This window comes from Mytilus californianus, unplaced genomic scaffold (assembly GCF_021869535.1).
Source record: "Mytilus californianus isolate M0D057914Y unplaced genomic scaffold, xbMytCali1.0.p SCAF_8, whole genome shotgun sequence".
NCBI classification, from domain to species: domain Eukaryota; kingdom Metazoa; phylum Mollusca; class Bivalvia; order Mytilida; family Mytilidae; genus Mytilus; species Mytilus californianus.
Window position 1 is genome coordinate 32,851,717 of NW_026262734.1, and position 19,509 is coordinate 32,871,225.

The 19,509-nt window shown below is 30.3% G+C and overlaps 1 protein-coding gene across 2 annotated transcripts; it reads right to left on the reverse strand.

Moving 5' to 3' along the window:
• Positions 1-15: 15 nt before the first annotated feature.
• LOC127711782 (uncharacterized) lies at positions 16-19,483 on the reverse strand. 2 transcript variants are annotated; one of them, XM_052217910.1, is made up of 14 exons: positions 19,427-19,483; positions 16,375-16,477; positions 15,770-15,974; positions 15,308-15,357; positions 14,710-14,788; positions 13,507-13,557; positions 12,763-13,057; positions 12,307-12,352; positions 11,092-11,276; positions 9,398-9,508; positions 8,406-8,541; positions 7,851-8,010; positions 6,400-6,464; positions 16-4,679 (listed from the first exon to the last, which is right to left on the reverse strand). In XM_052217910.1, exons 2-14 carry the CDS (start codon positions 16,417-16,419, stop codon positions 4,509-4,511), a joined length of 1,599 nt encoding a protein of 532 aa, XP_052073870.1. In that variant the 5' UTR covers positions 16,420-16,477; positions 19,427-19,483; the 3' UTR covers positions 16-4,508. The 2 variants fall into 2 exon arrangements, with proteins under 2 accessions (XP_052073870.1, XP_052073868.1); XM_052217908.1 differs by having other exon boundaries at positions 19,420-19,477.
• Positions 19,484-19,509: the final 26 nt, after the last annotated feature.

The following is a 19,509-nucleotide window of genomic DNA, read 5'->3' on the forward strand; positions in this document are numbered from 1 at the left end:
ATATTCAAAACAAAATAACTTTGCTGTATTTTATTTTTACTAATAACATTTTCATTTTAATAAATAATAAAAATATAATTATACAAGTTTGGAAGACTTACAGGTATAAATAGTCATACAGATCATTGTAAAAAATAAAAGTACCTTACAAAAAATATTGCTTTTTGGCAGTAAGATGACAAATACAGTAGTTCTTTAAGTGACCAATGAAAATAAATACTGTAAATTCAGAAATTATTGCGTGCATTTATTATTGCGATTTTGTCATTTTAGACTAAAATGCGATTTTAATTTTTGCGATATTGAGAAAAATCCGGTTTAATTTATATAAAAAATTTCAAAATGCAAGTTTAAATTATTGCGATTATAACCCTGTCACATTTTTCGCAATAATAAAAACATCACAATAATTTCTGAATTTACAGTATAGCAAATGATGAGGGATTTGTTTGAAATGAAGAGCCAAGCAGGCCATCGATCATACATATACTCATTTATCTGTAGAATGGATGTACCTTTCCTACTAAAAAATGTTCCTCTTACTGGTACTAATCCTTAATGCAGTAAATAAGTTATTGATACACTTCAACAAATATATTGGACAGATATAACATATTCAGGAGGGGAATTTACAAAAAAATATCAGTCAAATTGGTAAAATTTCCTTAGCCATTGTAGGCAAAGGAAAATTCGTCTTCATTGTATAATACATATAGTAAATACCCCTTCGGAATATGGTATATCTGTTTACACCAAATGTCAATAAAGATGGCCAAATTCAATATTGAACTTTAATTCCACTTTTTTTCCCATAAACACAATAGCAAAAACAACAGCAACAGTCAAGATGCTACTCATAATCTTGTCTCTGAAAACCATGAATGAAGAAAACAAACTTAAGTTAATTTTTTATTCCCTACTCTTATTTAAATCTTTTGTATGAACACTAGTATTTTTTTAAATAGGGATCAGATATCCCTTTTTCTTAGATTTTGTATTGTCTTGTGTGCTCTCAATATAGAAAATAAAAAATGGTAAATTAAATGATTTCTATAAGTCAAATTATCATTGGTTAAATAATGGTTTACAAATGGCAAGACAGCTAAATTCAAAATCTAGTGGAAATGTTATTGAAGGGAACAGAGTTTACAACAAAAAAAAAGAAAATCAGGCAACAGTTATCACGACTCAGAATGTCAATTTAATAAAAATCATGGCAAATTTAATGTGTGGGTAAGATAGATCCATTCTTAATACCTCCTCTGAAAACTTGTTCCAATGTTATAATTGATTGATTGTTGGTGTTTTAATGCCACTTTTAAGCATCACTTTTGGGCTATTTCGTGGCAGTCAGTTTTTATGGGTGGAGGAAGCGGGAGTCCCCAGAGAAAACCACCGACCTTCGATAGGAAAACTGACAATCCTAGTCAATTAAGATTGGAGTCGAGTGCACCTGCACAAGCGGGGTTCGATCTCACAACATCAGTGTTGACTGGCTAGTGATCCCATGTTATATTATAATGTACTGTGGGTTCATTTATTTTTGTGGGTACCAATTTTCATGGATGAAGGAAAAACTTTTTAGTCGTGGATATTTGATTTTACGGATAAGTCTATAAAAAAAATGATACTTCACTGAACTTTTAAGTTCTGAGTTTACCTTTACCCACGAAATCCACAAAAATTGGTACCCAAAAAAATATTAATGAATCCACTGTATTTTACAATTTTTTTTAAGTGTTTGACAAACAAAGAAATGAACATATAGATGAAATAGCAATGCATGCACCATACAAATATTGAATCCCTTTGTATCACTAAAACTACCTTTCCCAAACTAACAAATTTTATCGTTAAAAACTGCAACAGATATATGTTGTTATACATTATACAAAAACTGTTATACAATACAACATATGGTAAAATAAGGACTAGATAATAATAAAATATGTTATGTCATACAGCTGCAGACTAGATTAGTTTTTTAAAAAAAACACCTCCTTTTGTCTGAACTTTGGTAGATACTCTAAATAAACTATAACAAATCAGATCTATACATAGGCCAAGTAAAAATAATGGTGTGCTTTATTGGCACTATTCAAAAAAAATTTATTAAGGCAATGTTAAACTAATAATATGGTTCTCCTACACTCTAGGACATGGAAGATAATATTTATTCCATGCATCCATTTGAAAATATTTTTCCAACCATGATGAGCTATCAAGCATGAAACAAAATGCAATTTTCTGTATGTAAAGCTACATAATAAATGCTTGTCATGAGTTCATTAATGCTTAAAAATCATTTTACAACTTGTAATACAGATGAAATATGCATATAAAGTAGGTAATGAGCCTGTTTTACATTTATTCAAAGTAAATAAGAAATGGTAGTTAAATTATATGGTTGATTTCCTTACTCTCAATTTCTATGATAAACAAAATATCTTTTGTTAAAACTTCCAATTAACCCCGCCGCATTTTTGCGCCATTCCCAAGTCAGGAGCCTCTGGCCTTTGTTAGTCTTGTATGTTTTTTAATTTTAGTTCATTTATATGTTTTGGAGTTTAGTGTGACGTCCATTTTCACTGAACTAGTACACAATTTTTTTTAGGGGCCAGCTGAGGACCACCTCCGGGTGTGGGATTTTCTCGCTGTGTTGAAGACCCATTGGTGGCCTTCGGCTGTTGTTTGCTCTTTGGTCGTGTTGTTGTCTCTTTGACATATTCCCCATTTCCATTCTCAATTTTATTCCAAAAATGTATTGGTTAAACACAATTGGGGTTACTTGAGATTGTTATCAACTGTTACAGCTTTGACCATTCATATATTAACCTTTCTTTTCACAAGTAGTTGGTTCTATTCAGATGGTAAATTATTTACTCGGAACTCATGTGTATTTAATGCAGTTTAAGTGAAAACAAAGTGTCTCACATGAACAACTTTCATTTCAACAGCTAATAATATTTTAAAAGCTCCTGTAACAAACCCAACATAATAGACCTAATGCATGAAATATGGTTAACACTTAAATGTTTTAAACTGTAAACCAAAGTAAAATGCCGTAACAATATTTTTGGACATGGAAAAAATAAAATGTGACGAAGACATGAAAAACAGTTTATTTGCCCTTATTTTAAATATGAGAGATATATGTTACAAAAATAATAAATATACATGGTCCCTTTTAAAATTCTATTTAACAAAAGCACAAGATCATGAATAAATATTTCATTAATTTTCAACAATATAATAATTTTATAAATAAACAGTATAACTTCAATATAATTTCAACACAATTTATAACAATTTCAATTCTTCAACAATCAACAAACATTACATATAACATACTAGTCCCAAATAATTACGACGTCTTGACAAAAATAGCATCAGCATAATGAGGACGTATGAAGGTGTCACAGCAAAAATCAAAATAGCCTTTCAAGACATCATTATTATTTGGACTAACAACATACAAAAAATTAGCAAATTTTCCTCTCATAAAATTTTGTACCTCTATTTAACTAAGGCACTTATATATGTGTTAAAAATGTTTTTAAGAACACTGGGGTAAAAAGACATATATGAAATTGATCAAACTTATGAAACTGATTTAAACATATATAATAAATAAAACATCAGATCAATTTTCTTTTGGAGAATTTGTAGTGTAAAACATTGTAAAATATTGTAAGACATTGTAAGACATTGTTGGTTGTGACTTGGATGCATCTGTGAAATGATTGATACCTTTAATTAAGTTAAATATAAAAGATAATGGTGTTTTTCATAAGAAAACTATTTGATAATAATTTATGTTCTAGTTGTATGTTTAAAAAGTTTAATGTGAAAAAATATTTTTATGAAACAACCATTTATTTCTTTTTTCATTAAAAAACATTCTTAATATATAAAATTAAGTAATTATCTATATATTGTATAGTTTTATACCCTTTACCATAAACACTACACTACAAATAATAACATTTTCAGATCTTTTAGAGTCAACATTTATAAAAATATATATACTGTAAATTCAGAAATTATGGTGTGCACTTATTATTGCGATTTCAGGTAATCCCCATACATTTAAATCTATCTGATATCAGAATATGAGTTCTTATTATTGCATAACCACCCAGTCGCATCATTCATATTAATAAAACCATCGCAATAATTTCAGAATTTATAGCAATGCTTTTTTAATAAGTCATTTCCTGAATCTGGAATCAATTCTAAAATTTAATTTTAGTACAAGTTACTTCCCTTTCCAGGGAGTTTGTACTGGTTTACTACAATGCAGAGCTACTATGAGAAGTAAATGAATAATTAGTTATACCCTTAGTATACAATCATTTCTTTCAGTATAATCGAGTCTGATAATAAGTTTGTTGGATTAAAAAGTGTATCAAAATATAATCCTATTATTTTTTTGAGAGAGAGTCAATTCAGGGTTCAAAAAATGACTCATTACAATGATCTTTAGTTACTATTGTACTGAATAACATTCAACAAAATTCTTCACTCTGATTGACTAGAGAATTATCATCAAACTGTGCATCTACTTGGTCCAGTATCCATGGTGATTCTTCAATAACAACAGAAATCAGACGATCCAAGTAGAATTTCTGGCGACTAGCTTCTTTCACTATTTCTTTAAGAGAATCTGTTACTTGTTCCTACAGAAAACAGTCAAATAATATTGTAACATGCATTTTATACTAAAGCTGTTGATTTAAAATTTAAAACATTCAAATTCTTACAGGTGTTATTTTAAATACTAGCTTTTCTTAAAATTGTTCAGCAGGAAAAGTCACGCTCAAGATTTTGGAGAACAGTATGTTGATGAGCGATGAATCTGAAAACATTTCACATATTCCCATTAAGACTGACAACAAATTTCAGGAAGCTCTTATTTGTAGTTCCATAGAAAAATGTGATAAATATTTTTTTAAAAGGCCCATTATGTGTAAGAAAATATAAGTATTCGGTAAAAGGAAGTTGATAAGCCATAAATTTGAAAACCTATCACATGGTAAAGCATATTCACATAAAGCTTGATAACAAATTTCAGGAAGTTCTTATTTGTTATTCGGTTGAAAAATGTGACATAAATATCATACATGGCTTTTATGTGTAAAAATATTAAAGTAGTTGGTTAACAGGAAGTTGAAAAGTAATGAATCTGAAAACATATTAAACTGTAAAGCATGGTGGTATGAAGCCTGATAACAAGTTTCAGGAAGCTCTTATTTTTATTTCCCTAGAAATATCTCATGAAAATTTCATACATGGCCATTATATGTTAAAATATATAAGTATTGGGTAAATAGGAAGTTGACGATCTATAAATCTGAAATCCTATCACACAGTAACACATGTTCATATGAAGAGTGATAAAAGATTTCAGGAAGATTTGATTTGTGGTTCCTGTGAAAATTGCGATGAAATATTATGGAATGGACGGACATAAAGACGAAAGTATGGACGCACAATCGGACCGACATACATACAGACAGTATATCCTCTCCTTCAGAGCAGGGTATAAATAGAAAGAACCATTTAAGACATGCCATTACAAGACTAGCATTGATGTTATTTACCCTCACAAATGATAATGACAGATGCAATAAATTGAAGGGCCAGAGCAAGAACTATTGAGAACATGAAAAGTCTTTGATGTGCAGATTATCATGAGAGGTAAAATAATGGAATGACAATGGCAAAAACTAATTAAAATCATGAAACAAATTCTAAGATATTAAAGTGTGTCTTTTATAGATCCTTATCGTAAGAGTTGAAATAATTTAAGACCACAGTAAGAACCATCTGAGATCACAAGGTAGAAACTTTAGATTGCTAAGTATTTTTCTTTCATTAGCTACAGGAAAATCTGTGTCATTACAAGTTGTAAGAAAAAGATGTTTCAAGTTACATTGATTTTTGTATTGAAAAATATACCCACCAACTGATAAATGTTTCTCTAAATAGAAAGATTATATTGTAGACTTATTAGGATAAAAGCAAAAGCTTAAGAATATATATACAGAGTAATTATACATTGAAAATATATGAACTCTCTGAATCAAAACAATGCCAAATATTCCTGATCAAAAATAGGAAATTTTACATTATCAAAGTATAAACCATCCATATGTTCAGATTTATCTTACTCATGGCCAATTTGCTGTTTCAGAACTGTAAGGATTATGGGTAATTCAATTGTTTGTACTCGAAAATGAAAATGACATTACCTCATAGGATGAACTATAAATGTTTATGAGGTTTTTAACCATTCACAACGTTTTAGTGTATGCTTTTGAAAATATAATAATCATTTGTACTACAAGCATTCATTTGAATATTACTCGATAATAAATGCATCTATTATATACATACTTTTGTAGCAGATTCTACATTCAGACTCTCCATGGTCATCTTGTAGTACTCTGTCTCTCCAGAAACTGCAATATAAAGCAACAGGAGATTTATTTGGCTATCTATACCGTTGAAGATTCCATTGAAAAGTCATCCCTTAACATGCTAGCTGATTTGTCAAGCATCAATTTTAATATCAAGTGATCTATATCTAGAGGCTCTAAGAAGCCTGAATTGCTCATTTATCACCTAGAAAAACATTGACCTGTTAACAGGAAAGGTCCAGCTGCAATAACTTTATTACAGCTGTTATTGCTAACCAAATGAAACTTTTCCACAGATTCACTTGAAGGTTACCTGTCGATTTAAACTTTTGTAAATTCTTTTGTCCCATTCAATAAATACAATAGCTATTGTGCTCTGTGTAGTTTATTCACTGGGACCTTTAAATTTCTTTTAAGAGAAATTTATCACTCATTGATTAATATACCTGAGTAAAAAAATCATCTTCTAAACAAACGAAAAACACATATTTCAACTAAAAGTTGTTTTATTCAATGTCAATAACATATTTTCAATCTGTTCCATTTAAACACTATTTTAATCATAAAAGGTTGATTTCTGACAAAACTTTTAGCATTGTTCCTATTGAAATTTGCATTTTTTATTGTTTTAGTTTAGTTGCAGAATACATAAAAGAATGCCTTAATTTAAACATCTTCATTTTCCAGTTTTAATTTGTCAAACACACAAAAAAAAAAAATTTAATAGGAACAATGTTGAAAGTTTTGTCAGAAATCAACTTTTTATGATTAAATCAGTGTTTATATTGCACAGATTGAAAATATATTATTGACATTGAATAAAACAACATCACATGCATTTTTTTTAGTTGAAATATGTATTTTCGTTTATTAAAAAGATTATTTTTTTACTCAGGTAAATTAATCAATGAGTGATAGATTTCTCTTAGAAGAAATTTAAAGGTCCCAGTGAATAAACTACACAGAGAACAATAGCTATTGTATTCATTGAATGGGACAAAAGAACTTACAAAAGTTTAAACAGATAGAACAATAGGAGATGAATCTTTTGAAAAGTTTCATTTGGTTCACAATAACTTCAAGCATGCACCAAACTTTATCACAAAAGAAAGTTTTAAATGTATCAGTCTGTAATGTTCAATGTTAACCTTGTCTGACAATGGTGACCATGTTATTGCTGAAAAGTAAAATGATCCCCAATGAACATTCTTAACAAAACATAATATTTAGATAATGTGTTTCCAAGAACTGCCTCCTCAGTTGAAGATTTAGAACTCAACAACTGAAAGAATAAAAAACAAAATGTAAAAAGTTAATTGATATCGAAGAATATTAAAAATGTTTTTTTTTTTTAAAAGACAGATTGAACAACTGTAACTCCTTTTAGCCAGGTGAGTTGATATAATACAGATTTATAAATAACATTACCATGTCGTTTAAATCTTTTTCTGACATTATCTCTGAGAGCAATGTCTCTCTGTTCCTTCATATCACCCATTACTTTGGTCTGTAAGCTCAGCTGTTCTGATAACTCTGCAACCTGCTGCTTTAAATCATCTATTTCTTCCTTGGCCTTCCCTAGTTCTTCCTGAAAAAATTTTAAGAAAGATAAAATATACACTCATTTTTAGTGCGAAAGCTTCTTCTGATATTTTCCAATTAAAAGTTTAAACGTAACCCTCTAATAACCCATCATTTTATATGCTTATTTTGCTTTGATAGCAGTTTTTTTTCAGAAATTTAAATTATGCCCTGAAAGAAACGAAATTTCAACGTTTCCAAAAGCAGAAAAGGCCCTTCAGTTCCAGTTCCTATTAACAATGACTTTATAATTGGAGTCACAATAACAAAGTATTATTTTGAATCACTAAGCATTGTTGTGAAATTCTAAAACTGTTTTGTATAATTTTGCTAGCTGCTAATTATCTAACTTGATAACAATTTTATTTTTACACTTGAAGTTAGCTTCTAAGTTCTCCCTACCTGCATTGTAAATTTCTCCTTTAAATCATCAAGGTCATCATCAGAAAGACTACATACTATGTCTTCAGGGTCTTTATCTTTCATTTCTGTCAGGACATGTTTCAATTTCTCCCATTTGTCCTCTTCTGACATATTTCTACAAAAATTAATTTTAAAGATTTTTGTCGTGTTTTTTATGAAAATTGTCCAACATGTATAAAAAAAAAATAACCATTCAAAACCTTTACCTTTAGAGTGTGCATACATGTATGTAAAGAAAATTAATGTATAAACAAATAAAGCCAAAAGGCGGCTTTAGTTTTGTACTGTACTAATCCTTCACTAAGAACCCTTGATGGACTTGTCGTCAAGTTAGTTTATCTGCATTGGTCTGTATATATCCCTTCAGCCTAACCCCACTATGAGGGGGTGGACAAAGGGGTACCCTTCTCCCACCTCCCGCCCCCTATCTCCCACCTCCCACTTTTAGAATCTTTTTTTCTCTCCCACCTCCCTCAAAAGCTGTCCACCCCCTCCACTATGGTAAAGGACTGAGTCTAGAAACATGTTCCAATAGGACAAATACAGTAATTTTGTCAACCGTGAAAGCCCTATACTGTTTTGGCTGATTTTCGATCTTGTCCAAGACATTGCTAATATGAACCTATGATTTAAGTTTCATAAAATCTGTCAAGAATTGAACAAATGAGAGCCATAACGATGCAATTTTCTATATAAATAATGTTTCCAAGGGGCATAACTCTTTTAAAAATAATTGATCAGGACTGATTTTCGAACTCGTCCAAGACATTGCTGATATAAACCTATGATATAAGTTTCATAAAAATCAGGCAAGAATTGTACACGTGAGAGTGCTAACAATACTGGACGGACAGACTGATGCCCGGTGTTTCTATGTCCCCTGCAATGCGTTATGCAGGGGACAAAAATACTATAGCAGGGTAAAGTGAGGTATAAGATATCCCCAAAAATTATTTTAAATGTATACATACATGTGTTCTTGAGAGACAACTAGGTACAGTTCTTGGCTGTCATTCAGGACACTTTGTAAAAATATGTCATCAATCAACTGACTTGCTAAATAACCATTCAGCTCAAGAACTCTGAAAAATTATATTTTTTCATGAATGTTAAAATATAAAAAACATCATATGTGGATATCAAAATAAGATAAAAAAAAAGAAATGAGCTTATATGTGTCACCATCTAATCTTTTTTTACACCAAGGTTGACTGGGGAATAAAATATGGTCATCTCTAGAGTTCTCCTGTTTGCCAGTAAAAGACTTGGTAAAGAGGGGTGTCTGTTTAGCTTAGCTGAAACTATAAATACACAGCCTCTTCCCATGGGAATGGGGATATTAAATCCTATGTCTTATGTAGAGAGAGTGTCATGCTCTTTGCATGTTAAAGAAGCCTTGTAGCAACTCCCTGAGTGTTCCCTAGGTGGCCAGTTACAAGGCAATGATTTCTGCCACTATCCAACACACCCTCAGATTCCAAATTTCCTTCTCTTTATCCTGTTCAACCAACCTTGCAGAACCTACTAATGGTATTTATTATTATTTTCTCATCCTGAATATGCATTAAATATCTGCCACTGGACATTTAAAAACAATCAACCTATCTAAACTTTATTACAAATCTTTATATTTTCCTGTTTTTCATAACCAAAATAAACAAGATATAGAATGAGCTACTACTCACTAGTTTATACACCTACTCTTGCTTTTGAGTGAAAGTAAATACATATACCAAATAATATAGGGGCAGACAACTTAAAGATATAAGCAGGTGGTAACGTTTACCAATATTAAAATAGGTATCAAACATCAATAAGCTATGCTTCGTTGCTGAGAAAAATGTGAAATTTAAAAAAAAAACAGGATCAATGAGAGAAGAATATAAATGAATGTTGCAAACAGGAAGTAGATAAGTGAATAATGTGTCATTCGGTATGGCTTACCAATAGCTGTGTACCAAATATAAAGAAGCTCTAATTTGTAGTTTGAGGAGAAAAATGCAACAGTATATAAATAACACATAGCTCAGAGGGTGATAGAGCAGATTGTTACCCCGAGAAAACTTTGTCAACTGAGGCGAAGCCAAGGTTGACAATGTCTTTTCAAGGGGTAACAATCTGCTCTATCACCCTCTCAGATATGTGTTATTTAATTTATTATGCTGAATGTTCTGTTATTACTGTCTATCAAATTTCAAATTCAAAGTAATAAAATATGACGTATTGTTACATAACAATATTTATTAAAGCGCACACTTGAGCAAGCGTCTCCGTGAAGGGTAATAGAGTATTTAGCATGGAATAGAGTAAATTGTCTCCCTCATATTAACCAATCAAATTCACGCATTTTGATATGAAGAATAATAAAAATATTTAACAAATGGACAAACAGAAGGACAGATAGATGGACTGACAGAGTAACCAGTATATCTCACTATGTTGGATTTTTTTCATTTTTGGAATTTCACTTTTAAATAATTATATATAAGCCAAAATATTATTTTTGGCATAAAATATGGTAGATTTCTATGACATTAGTTTTAAGAATTAAACTCCTGAATCTGAAATCTAAAGGCTTTTTTATTCTGTTGCTATTAATGTTAGAATATATATTCTACTTGAAGAATACATGGATATATAAAAAGGAACAAACTGTGTGTCATACCTGCAACCTAACAGTGAAGCTAAGCTGTCTTCACATTTAACAACCATCAAGTTACCAGAAGAGTCTGTGTGCAGAGTCAAGCCAAACAGATTGCCATATTTCTGGATACAGACACACTTGACTTCCTGTCTTTCTTGATTTCCAAGAAGTTCAAACAGAGAACATCTGCTGGTTACCTGTTTCTTCTACATAGATGGTAATAAATAAGAATTATCAGTTAAGTAATAAAAAGTTAAAAAGGGTGAATACTTTTCAAGAGAACAATGATTTAGGAATTTCTTAAAGAGCACCATGGTTATCTCTATTCACAATTATAAATTAACTGTTTACAAAACTTAACATTTTTGAAATACTAAGGCTTTCCTACCTCAGGAACAGATTACCTTAGCTGTATTTGGCAAAACTTTTAGGAATTTTTGGTCCTCAATGCTCTTCAACTTCGTACTTTATTTGGCCTTTTTAACTTTTTATGATTCGAGCGTCACTGATGAGTCTATTGAAGACGAAACGCGCGTCTGGCGCAAATACAAAATTTCAATCCTGGTATCTATGATGAGTTTATTTTCATGCCTTTTTTAACGTTAATGCTGAATTTTACAACCATTTTTGAATTTTCTGCTGTTTTGATTGGAGTCACACTACAGAATTTAGAAACCTTTTTTAACACCAAATAATGATGACAACTGTTACCATTATTATTACAGCATTAATAAACATGCTGTTAATAATTTTTTCAATCAAACAAATCAACACTGATCTTTGTTTTCAATTTTAGACCTATTCTTGTTTCTGTTTTAAAAAAAATGTTTGATCACAGAAAACATCTAGAAAACAATTCCATTCACATTTAAACAAAGCCTATTTAAGGGCTATCTAGAACATGCAATGAGGTATGAACTTTTGCTCCATATTGAAAACCTCAATGCAACTTTCAGATGAAGAACAGCTTTTAAAGAGTTGTAGATTTGTTCCGCTACTTTTTGCAATATAAATAGATAATTGTCTTAAATTTGCATAAATTATATGCCACTGGTCATTTAGCAGACAACAACAATCAACTAATGGATTTGCAATTACAAATAGACTGAATTTTAAATTCAATTTCATGGAGAGTATCCAAAAGTTAGTTGGATAAATAAATCTATTGATGTATACCGGTAAAAGGAGAACTGACTATACAAATTTCACACAATAAAATATACAAAAAAAACATACCTTCCTTGGAGGTTTTTCTAATGTTTTCACTTTCCTTTGTCTGAACCTTCAATACAAATTTTTATAAATTTATATGAAGAATTATTTTAATTAATTACTCATGTTCTGTGTACTTGCTTAAGTTTGCATTTACTCTGAGCAAGAATTACATGTAAATTACTAAGTAAAAACATTTTTTTTTTCTAAACAAGTTGAAATCAGCATTATTTTTTTCAGTAACTTTAGAGATACTTTGAACACAACATGTATATACATTATTCGTACAATTTAGGAAAATATAAAATTTATTTGTACATGAACGAGCTTGTGAAACAGGAAAAGAATTCTTTTTTAATTCTTTTTGCATCACTTCATAATGATCATCTTTAAATATTTCTTAAAGATAACTTTGCTTTCTACACAAATACAGAGAGAAGATGGATCAAGAAAATTATATATACAAAATTTTTGCTGTACCCTGAAGATGGCTCTGACATGACGATTGGATCTGAACATTTCCGTAACTTTGCTAGGGGTGAAGAGACAACTGAAGATGGTGAAGTAGATGGTGTGGAATTATGGGATGGCAGGAAAATGACTGGTGACCTTCTTCCCTCTTTTGAAATTTGTCTGGCAGCTATGTACTTTTCACGGTCTAATGGTGATGTGAATTGTTCCAGATTGTCTTGTTCCTCTGATTCCAGTCGTAAGAGTTCATATACATGTGATAACAATAGTTCCTTGTCACTAACACTTATATGATCATAATTATCTACAAATAGTTAAATTTGTGTGATTATTACATAATTATCTACAAATAAAGTTAAAATAATGTGATTATTACAGCTCATTGTCATACTGTAAATTTAGAAATTAATGCATGCATTTCTTATTGCAACTATTTGACCATTGTCAAAAATCAAAATTTCATTTATGCAATTTCAAAAGGTTTTACCAAGGATATCACAAATGAAAATTATGAATGAGAGTTTTTATTACTGCGAACCTGATACTGTTGCATTTTTCGCATTAATAAAAACTTCAAAGTTATTCCTGAATTTACAGTAGTCGCTGATGATTAACATTCTTTTTGTTCAATAAATGTGTTACTTTTGTTCTAGTTTACATTGAATGAAAAATTAACAATCTTGCAATGATTGAAGCTCAAAACAATTTCAGATATCTTTAATTAATAATATATCTATTAAAGTTTTTGTTTACCCAGAAATGGAAGTCTGATTTCTGCCAGGTCTTCTCCTTTTACATGGTGTCCTACAATATAAGGAAAATATCAAAAAGTGATTATAAAGAGATTATAATTATATGGATCTTTTTTCTGAAAGGGAAAAATCTTACAAGTGAAATTTGAGGGGAAAAAATCTTAAAAGTGAAATATGAGAGAAAAAAATCTTACAAGTGAAATTTGAGAGAAAATATCTTACATGTGAAAGTTGAGCACTTTGTAGATGATACAGTACATAACCTACAAATCCATAATTTTTCTTTCAACTGCAAAACTTGGAATCAGCAGAACAATTTTTACAGCAGCAAATAACCTCACAAGATAAATGTACTGTGAAAAATACGGACTGACACTGGGATGTTAGGAGGTACAGGAGCATTAGCAGATACAAATGATGGACAGAAAGACAACCAGAAAGATGGACAAACTAACAGACCAACTAACAAACGGACAACCCTATCACTATAAAATATCCCGTTTAGAAAGTGGTCAGGTTAAAATTGTAATAAAGATGCCTTCAATCTGCATACATTTGTTTATCAAAGTGCTTGTAAGCACTGAAGGGTAAAGATTGCTTTAATTTATCAGTGGGGAGTAAAATTAAACATTGCAATGTATAAAGCATTGGTTGTAGTTGTTTCAACTACAATTATGGACAAAGGAAGATAATTCCCCTTTTAAAGATTACTTTAACAATGACATCATTGATATATTTAGAACAGATCTTATATTCCTGCACCTTGCACAAGTTATGTAATTTTCTTGAAAGTATAACATCATTTTGTAATTTGTATATCTGAGCATATATTTCATTGATAAATTTCTTGAAATGTTCATGGATAGGATGTTTAGAATGTTATTATCAATGCACTATATTTTGTTTATCTCCAAAGTAGTGATGAACCTTGGAAGATTTATATATCAAGTCAGTACCATAGGGTTTTGATTGCATTTCATGCAATCTTTACCCCCCAAAAAATATAAGGTGATGATAGTATTATTTTGGATGGTTTAATAGTTGTAATTATCACATGTGTAGGAGAGAAAACATATTTTTTTAAAGCACAGGATGTCTGGTCCCCAAGTCAGTATTTTTTTATGTTTTATTTACATATATGACAAACCTAAGACAAATTTCAATAAATAATGATAAAATTTCTTTTTGTATTGATCCAACTTACTTTGGAATGTTAGAATGAATTTGTGCAGTCCTTCTTTCTCTAGCCATCGTATCACATCTGAAGTGGTCCATTGTCGTAACTGTAATTAAACAGTAAATTTTAAATTAGGTAAATTTAGCATTGACTTCCTTCAATTTACAATACAGTATGGGAAAAAAAAGGTTAAATGTGTGCACAAAAAACATTTATTCTAGAGGTTTCAATGTGTAAACTGGGCTGATTAACTCATAAACTGAATGTAAGTCCAGAGTATGGTTTTATTTTGTTTGTATGTCTATATTTTAGGAGTCAGATGTTGGTGGTTGCTGTGTTCTGTTGTACTGTCCAATATTTTTGGAAATCCCTGTTATTCTTTTAACGTTTAATGTATTATAGGTATTAAGAGCACATAATCTTTGAATCTTTTAGTGGGATTTTTAACTCTCAAGTCAAACTCATCAAGATAAGAAATCTGTTTCAGACCTGAAATCAAGGTTGAATTTCATAGGTGTTTGCCTAGCAATCTGAAAATACGGATGTCAACATCTTATATATATGGCCACACAACATGCACAAAGTCTCTTCTTCGCAATAGAAAGAATCTGTTTTGTGACTTTACCTGTCTGACAATAGTAGGCTCTCTTCTCAAGCCTTTCTTTATTGTTCCACCTAAAAAAAGAATTAAAATAAGATTCAACAATCAGTCATGTTTTTTTAAGTTTTGTCTGGATAGAATATATCTAAAACTGACTATACTCAATATGTCCTATGATTAAAGTAAAAATTGTAGTACTCATGTATTATTTTAGGCTAGCCTATTTTCCTTAACAATTGTACACTTTTCCAGTCATAAAAGTAACATGAAGAGTATTTGCCATAAAAAAAATAAGCCCAAGTTAAATACCCTGACATCAAAATGGTTACTTACACAGGTAAGGTGGCTGACTGACAGCTAAGATTTACCTGTTCACCTGACGAGTGATCATATATCTCAATTTTGAACAATAGTATAATTATATAACAGACTAAACATGGTTTTCAATTCCTCTGAGTCAGTTAATCTATAATTTAATGTATTTACCATTTGATTTGTTGCTTTGATCTTCTGATCGGTTTGACCAATCAGACTGCAGTAATTGTTCAGCTGTGATCTGCTCTTTTTGAACTTCAGACAGTCTCTCTTCAATGACCTGCTTCTGCTCTGCATTGTCCTGCTGCAGACGAGATAAATTGTCAGCCAAACGGTCAGACGATTTTTCTAAGTCTTGCCTTGTGATGGACATTTGCTATAAATTCAATTTTGAAAAAGAAATTTACTAACAAGTACATGAAGTACAAATCAATGTACACAAAATCTAAAAGTTCAAATTAGAATATTTACCTCATGAACAACATATGCAAAAGTTTAACAAACTGAAATTCATTATTAAATCAATTTCAGTAACTTAGAATCGAATCAATATAACTGTCACTTCTGTATTCAATTTCCTTTGCAGATAAGTTTGAGTACACATATTATGATTCAAAAAAAATTTACTAATTTATTATTTTAGTAACTCTTTTCTGCCAATTTTGGTTTCAGCACCTGATATTTGAAGTAACAAGAAAAATGAATAACAGTTTAATGGTTTTGATTATGAATACAAGACAACCTTTACTGACAACTTTCATGTCAGATGAACATACCTTAAGAACTTTTACAGATGGAGGCTTAGAATGGTTTGTTTCCATCTCACAGATTGCACATTATTCCCTTAGACTCACACATTTGTTAAACAGGGATCACATTCTGTCAAGAAAAATGGTAACAATGTCAGGCAGAAGTTATTATTTTTTTTCAAATAAAATTTTTGAGATAAAAAACATTTATATATATATGTATGCTAGTATATAATGCATGTGGTTAATGTTCAAACATTTATGGGTCCTATGAAGTACAAGTCTTGAGCCATCATCAAATGTTGTATGTCTCATACAATAAAATATCAAACATTTTGTAAATGACCTTCATGCAATTTACTTCTACAGACTTTATCCTCATTCACCTGTAATTCATGTACGTATTATTGAAGGACATACATGTAATGTAGTAGAATTTATTTCAAAAAGCACTATTTTTTGCCGTTTTCGAGGTCAAATCAATGTACTAACATACAAAAGTTGACAATTGTTCCATAGGACAATGTAGTTAAACTGCACTAATAATAAAATTAAAATGACAAAAATTAATATATGTACTTGCAAAAAACTTGAATTAACAAACCAAAAGAAATTGATTGATGTTGAAATTAAAATATTTATTGTTTTCAAAGAAATAACATAATTTATAATAGTACTGATAACTTAATCATAGCAATACATATTCAAATAGAAAGGGGTGGTATCAAGTGCTCAAGAACAGCAAGTGTATCAGTCAACATAATTTTCAACATTCTGTGAAACTTTGAAAGTATTTAAAATACATATCTATCTGTTGCATAGAGAAATCACAGATGGTGGAGTACAAGATAACTCAGCCAGAAGACAACTTGGACAGTCTACATGCAGACAACTCTGATCATTAAAGGAGATAACTCAGACAAAGTATAAAAACAGAGTTGGAACTACTTAAAATTTTGAATGATTAAATTACTGTCAATAAAGACAACTGTGACCGTCTATGAATACAACTCAGACAGTCCATATACTATAGACAACCAGTCAAGACCGTCTCATAGACAGTGCCTGGTGTATTTTTCTATGCCAGTGATGATGGCAGTATTTAATGAATGATACATGTACATCCCATATCAATTTTTTTTCTTTTCAAATTTCTTAGATATGTATTTTTTCAATCATTTATAACAAAGAAGTTGAAATAATATGCTTTTTGTTCTAAAAAAAAGAGAAAAATCAAAAATTGACAACATGGTAAATTTGACACGAAAAAGCAACAAAATTTATAAAACTTTCTTATACATGTTATATTAACACCTACCCATAGTTTTTTAAGTTAAATTTATTCAGATTGGTCCAATTCATCTTAATTGAAAGTATGAAAAAAATGGAATTGTGAAACAGTGATTTTTTTCATGATAATAGCCCCAAAATGGGTAAAAGTTGATGAAAAATGGGAAAATCATCAAAATTGGGTACTTTAATGACTTTCAAATGGCTGTAGCAAAAAAAGAAGTGCACCACCATATGATTTTTTCTTCACCAATTATTTTTTTACAGTCATATAAACCCAAAAATCAGGTTAAGAAAAAAAGTTTAATTCTTTTTAAGAAATTTTTGGCTCCTCAGACATTTGTCAGAGGTGTACATCCTTAAAATCTCTTTCTTTTTTTTTTTGATATTCACTATATTGCAAATATTCTTATATCTAATTTGATACCCATTTTTATCAATGAATATAAGTTTATGATAAAACTGGGTATCAATTTAGGAATGTTATAAGAATATTCGTAAAATGGTGACTATTAACTAAAAAAAATGATGTTTTTTAATCAGTCAGGGGACTTATTGAAATAAGTGGTTTTTAAATCACTTATTTAAGTAGCAAATTCGAAGTTTTGTCACAAATTGTGATTTTGTAGTTTTACCAAAATTTTAAACACATAGGTTTAGATTATATCTTTTCATTAGTAAAATTGAAAAAAATGAACTTTTTGCTGCTTAAACTTCTTTTAAGCAGCAAGGTTTATGCCTTTGATGCAATCATTTAGCTGCAAAATCTATTTTAGTTGAAAAAATGCTATAAAAATGGCTTTACATAATGAACTGATACTTTCTTAACAGATTTTTCCCAGCAGTGGGAGTATTTTTCCTGTAAAATTCAAGGTTTCATTTTATAGATTATGTAATAAAATTCTACTGTTTTCAGATCAAAATTTCACTGTCGGGGGTGTTGGCATTAGTGGGGGTTATTAAAATAATGATACTTAAAGAAGTGATTTTTTGGAAGGAAATTGAGGTATGATACTTAAACAAGTGATTTTTATGTCATTATCCTAGATTTAGTACAAGGTCATCACCTGACATAACCCAGTCATCCTATCAACACAGATGTTGGTTCTGATAATTTTAGCAACATAATTAGTCCCTGGATCATTAGTAGTCTATATTTAAAGCTACAATAAAATTAAATCACTTAGTCTTAATTGATTAATTTGTACTACTTAAATAGGTGATTATTAAATAAAGACATCTCTTACTTCCAACCTTTATGGACATAATGTTACTTGAATCAGTGATTTAGAAAATCACTCATTTAAGTAAGTCCCCTGACTGTAATATATATAATCAAGGATTATTAATATTATATATATATATATATGTTAGGAACAATATGAAAAAGTGTGGCCGTATCAACTATGGCCTAAACAACTATGGCCAAACTGGTATCGTGGCCAAAGTGGTTGTGTGGCCGACCTGTCTTGAAAGCAATTGAGTCACCCTATTTGGAAGAAGAAACCCTAAATGGATAATTTACACAGATGGCACATCAAACAGTGAATCACTGGGACTATGTGCAAGTCGTCTTTCATGCGTTCTCGATTATGCAGTATGTGGACGAAATTTACCATTAACTTGCACATACATGTATTTCCTATGGCTGTAAGGGAAGTTGCTTCTAAGACTTACATTAAAACACTTTTGGCACGAAATCGTGAAAATAAATAGTTTGCTTTCAATTTTTAAGTTCTTGCAACATCTGATATAGTAAATGAGAGTGTAAATTAGCCTTACTTCTCACCATATGGAAAGGGTTTCTGTAGTCTGATAATTTCTCAAATATAACATCCGGTTTTCGGGTTTCTCTTATTTTGTCGTCTTTTG